Source organism: Branchiostoma floridae, chromosome 13 (genome assembly GCF_000003815.2).
Source record: "Branchiostoma floridae strain S238N-H82 chromosome 13, Bfl_VNyyK, whole genome shotgun sequence".
Lineage (NCBI taxonomy): Eukaryota > Metazoa > Chordata > Leptocardii > Amphioxiformes > Branchiostomatidae > Branchiostoma > Branchiostoma floridae.
Window position 1 is genome coordinate 17291081 of NC_049991.1, and position 5358 is coordinate 17296438.

General features: G+C 40.0%; 1 protein-coding gene across 1 annotated transcript; it reads left to right on the plus strand.

The window, feature by feature from the left end:
- Positions 1-134: 134 nt before the first annotated feature.
- LOC118429674 lies at positions 135-4921 on the plus strand. Its single transcript, XM_035840259.1, has 6 exons — positions 135-520; positions 995-1129; positions 1459-1614; positions 2178-2407; positions 2973-3168; positions 3552-4921. Exons 1-6 carry the CDS (start codon positions 247-249, stop codon positions 3734-3736), a joined length of 1176 nt encoding a protein of 391 aa, XP_035696152.1. The 5' UTR covers positions 135-246; the 3' UTR covers positions 3737-4921.
- Positions 4922-5358: the final 437 nt, after the last annotated feature.

Genomic DNA, 5358 nt, shown 5'->3' on the forward strand with positions numbered 1-5358 from the left:
AGCATTCAAATCTATGTTTTGAAGTCCATTTCCAGAGGCGCCTTTGACGAGGTTACAAAGTATGTTGCCAATTTTAACAATAGCATAATGTCGCTGTTCTGCGATGCCCTTTGATGCATTTTCTTTCTGTGCTTGCCTTTTACCTACAGTAAGGCTAGTCTACTCGCTGGTATTGTGGCGTATCTGTTAGGGCCAACTTGGGGTGGGACTTCCACCGGTGAAGCTCTCGAATACGTGGCCAACACCATGCTGCTACCAACCAACGGTAACCGCGCGGACGCTCCCGATGTGGTGATTGTTCTGACCGACGGATTCTCAGGACCCGTCACGGGCCCAGCCTCGGTCCTGCACAGCATGGGCGTCCAGACGTTCGCCATCGGCGTCGGGAGTTGCGTGAACGACGTCAAGCTACACGAAATCGCCAACTGTCGCGACCACGTGTACAAACTGTCGGACTTCATACGTCCGGAGGTAATCACGGACAACGTGCACAAGCAGATCTGCTGCAACAAGCCAAGAGGTAATTCCCTATCTACTAGCCAAAATGTACTCAATGTTTTCTTGATGTATTTTAATCGAGGAAACCTTTGATTTCTTAGAGTGTCCGGCTTTAAAGTCAGAACAGTTTAATGTTTAACTGGATTTGACAGACATTAATTTGACATCGTCTGGCATGTCTGAGCCACACCGGCCTTGGTTTGTAATTGAAATTCGAGCGGTTCATTTGCGATTTATACAGTAAGTTTTTGTGTCGGTATATATGTCAGTTGATATCTGTTCTTGTATTTCATGTATATTATGAATTGATGTATCTTTGTTATGTTTAAGGTATGGCGGCTTCGAAAAGGTGTCATTTGACACCTGTTCCGCCATACCCTCCAGTGTGGAGAATCCAAATAAATAAATAAATATATTATCTTACCTCCGTCCATTGGCACATTGTAACATTGATATCAATCCATATAATACCGATGTTTTTTTTCCTCAATAACAGATAGATGCCATTACCATGGATGTTTTTATGACCGCCCTAACCGTAAGTTCCCCAACTCCCCCATTTTGGGTCACCAGGCGATGACTAAACTCCTATGTTGGAACCACTGCAAGAACCAGGGCTACCCCTATGCTGGTAAGAAACTAGATCTTTTGTTATGAAATAAGTTGCAATGTACAATTCTCAAACAAATATGGTACTCTTAAATAGTCTCTGAAATTTCCCTTTGTCCATGTTGCAAAAATATTTTTCTACTTAAACCATCCTGCTCAATTCCCTTCTAAAATGTACAATGTTTAATCCACCCCTGCAAAAAATCAAACATAACAGTAGCTGATCGATTTTTTTCTATCTATAGATTATCTTACTTTCCATCCTCATTTCCAATTCATAAAACCTATGGTGAATGCCAGGCCTGTTCCCAATGTAACTTTTTCACGAATTCTTTTCTTTTCCTCAAATAGCGACCGAGTATTCTTCGCAGTGTTTCTGTGGGACCCAGCAGAACTTCGACAACCTTGGTCCCCAGCTACCAGACAGTCAGTGTAACCGTCCGTGCACCGGAGATCCAAACGAGATGTGCGGTGGAACCTGGAGGATGTCCGTGTACAGTTCCATTGGTAGGGCGTCCCTCAAGTACACACCCTCATATCACAATTAATTTCCAGATATTCATCATTGTATCATTGTACTGTTTTTCATTCATCATCATCATCACCCATTGTGTTCTGCCTCTACAGTCTTTGAAGAGTCCTTTGTTTTTTATTAACTATGAAAATAAGTCCCTAACTGATTTGTGAGTCTTTTCATGAGTGGCATCCGATTAATCAGAACCAGAAGTGGACTATCATATTCCAGTAATGTGATAGCGGTTACCCTTTTCGATAATTCACTATGGATTACAAGGTTAACTCATTATGATGACAAGTGGATAAACCCACAATAAGATACATTATGACGAGGGAAATGGAACGTTTACGTTTTGCTTTTTAAATGGCACTTTTAATTTTTTTTCAAAATGATGAAGGTAAATTGGCCGGGCATTGTCCTTCACGTTTTATTAACGAAACAACGAAAGCATAAAAGAAATTTTCGATAATGTAAAATGACGCATCCAACAATCAAAAGATAAGTAACAGCAAATGAAGAAAAATCGTCTGACGTTACAAATTGTCACCCACAGACGCCTGTCCGGCTAACTACGAGCGCGTGATGGTGAACGGGCCGTGCCTGCGGTTCTCTGCCAGAGATGATCGCAGAACCTACCAGGATGCCAAGCAGACCTGTGAGGAGGAAGGCGCCCGTCTGGTGGTCATCAAGTCAGCTGCACTTGACGCTTTCATCGACAACCGCATCCAAACCACCTACGCCGCCGAGACCTGGATCGGGCTGGACGATCTGACTGCTCCTTCTGTAAGTTTGTATCGTCAGTATGCACAGTTACATTATCAATGCGGGAATAATATTTTTGTCAGTGTGTGAATGACATTTTAAACGTCAACCATATTACTAGCAAATACAACAGAGTCTGGTCAAATTGGAGGCCTGAATAAAGATTTTTTTCAGAATAGACAATGCCTGACTATTTCAGGAATCAGTTTTTTTTTTTTTTTAAATTCTGTTTGATAATTTACTTCCATACATAGTACATACATCACCGACCAGAGGCCAGGACCAGGCTTAACCTCCAACTGCACTATCCTTCTTGATCAATTGATGTATGGAACCAGTGTGAAGAAATGAATAAGTGTAAAGCCTTTTTGAACAAAGTCTTCTTCGTTACACAACCTTCTTTAATTATAATTACAGAAGTTTCGTAAGTTCAATTGATCTACCGACCTGACAAAAACGTTCTTTATCTATGGATTTCAATGGGTCATCTAATATTTAGTCGCTCAGCTGTCGCAGTCTCTAGAGCAAAGGGGTGTAAGACTCATCGCACACCTTTTTGATGACCATTTTGTTAACATTTCGACAGCCACAGTACCGCTGGTGCGACGGAAGCGTGTTGGACACAGCAGCAGGTGACTTCGACGACTGGTCTCCAATTGACGGGCAACCCGACACTTTCGCAGGTATAAATTGGGAGAAATGTGTCGAGATCCGCCCCCAGTTTAACTACCAGTGGAACAACCACTTTTGCTGGCTGCGCAAGAACTACATCTGCGAGAAAGGTAAGTTACATCAACTAAAACAAACCTTAATCAATATAGTTGCCGTGCCAAACTGTTGCAATTGGTTGAAAAGTTGAATTTCCTTTATCGAGTGTCTGTGCAACATTACGCGTTCAACTGAGTTGATAAACTGCAGGCTACCTGTGATATAAATATCATGTTACAAGATATTGTAAAAAAAGTGACTTTGTATCACAGTGAAAAAAAGCATACCAAATAATAAAACAATCCATCCATCTCCAGTTATTTTGCTCACAGACATCGCACGGACAAGCACACGACAATCAGTATACAAAGTCTCCGTTCCACAGATGTACTAATATGATATTTTGATTTCTAGGCAACCTAATATATAAGTAAACCATCTATCTCTCCACGTACAGTCGCAGAGCCACCGTGCTGCCCCCGGCCGAGGGTAGTGGTGTCAGATCCTGGATATACCATCTCCGATGAGAGCGGGTTCAGTGCGTACAGGCTGTCACCTCCTCTGCAATGCGATGAGCCCGCCGAGGAGGAGACACCACCGCCGGAGGAGGAGACACCGCCGCCAGACGAACCGCTCATCTAGGAGGAGAGACCAGAGACGCTCAGATGGTCAAATTAGGCGACGCGGTTGAGAAGAAATTGAGAATTTCTTGTGATACAGAGTAGAATGTGAGTTTCAGATAACATCACCGTTTGGTCTGTAGTCCTGTTATCACATCATCAGGATGCAGAATTATATTGAAATTTGATGATCACAAGTAAAGCATTTCTAGTCATTATCTATACGTATTATTGAATAGGACGTACAACTCTAGAAATTATTTGCGGTGTATATTGCGGTGGTATTTCTTCCCTTAATTCAACATTTTGATGATTTTTTATTTTTTGCTGCATTTCAAGAATAATAGAAAGTTGTTTCAGACAGATAAGATCGACATTTTATCATTTATGCATTAGTTGGAAGCAGCTGTTCTAAGTGGAAAGTGGTATTGAGCTTAGCATAGAATATTGTATTTTAACGATATTGATGTGCATTAAATTGCTTTGTACGGCTCTTACTTAAGTTATCAGCTATCTAATTTCAATAACCATGTATCCTCCATAGTTACCACAACAAGTAACGTTACATAAACGTTATGCTGTTAACATTGCTTTTGTGCACAATACCACAATTAGAAGACCATGTATATTATATGGTATTATAGAAAAGATCGAGACTTCATCTAGATTTAGTTGACAGCTGAAACAGTTGTGTAGTGTAGCCGCTGCCTAACGTGTTTTTATATTGTACTCACTGCATAGAGCTGTATGATTGCCGTGGAAAAAACACTAGCTGTTTATAAACCCTAAAGTATCCAATGTGTAGGTGTAGATCAATATCAATAACTAAATAAATAAAGTATTTGAGAAAATAATAGAAGAAGAGCAACATATCCTGTGATGACACTCTCTTTTTACACCAAGGATGATTGAGATTCTGTTTTCTAACCATGAACACCAGAGTTTGCACCATACCATGCAAACCTTAATTGTAAAACATTAAACAGATTGTTGTATTTATCTTTGTTGTATGAAGTACAGTATAGTTTGACAATTCACAATCGATACCGACCCATAAGTTAACATCAACAACACTAGTCTCGATTAGGTTGTTATATTAGAAATATAGATATAATTATTTTGGCAACTTAGACTTAACTTGCATTCATGCGTTAGAATGGTGGGTATCTGTTGTCACTTTTTCCTCTGCAAATAAAAAGGTCTGCGGGAAGTTTTTTGTCTGTTTTATTTGTACATGGTATGTTGCGAGTTAGAAAAATGTCCAAGTTACAAAGATATTTTTAGCAAGCAAACATGAATGTATATGTTGTAGGGACTACTAGACCGAAATTATGTCATTTTTACTCAGATTATCCTTCGATAACTAGCTATAGCTTGCAAAAAGGTTAAATCTTAGTACTGATACGCATGTACAAGTTTAAGGAGTGTGATTCTTGCAATAAACACCAAAATTAGCCCAGTAAAAGATTCGGCACTAGATCTTTTCTCAGATGAAGAAATACATGCACTGGTGGAGTTAAAAATACTTCAAAGCATTAGAAAGGTTTAGATAAGGTGAATAGTTGTGATATGGGTAAGAGTTACAAGGGTGATGAATTCTGTCATTACTGATTCGGTAAAGCGTAAAACTTGACACGTTTCCCT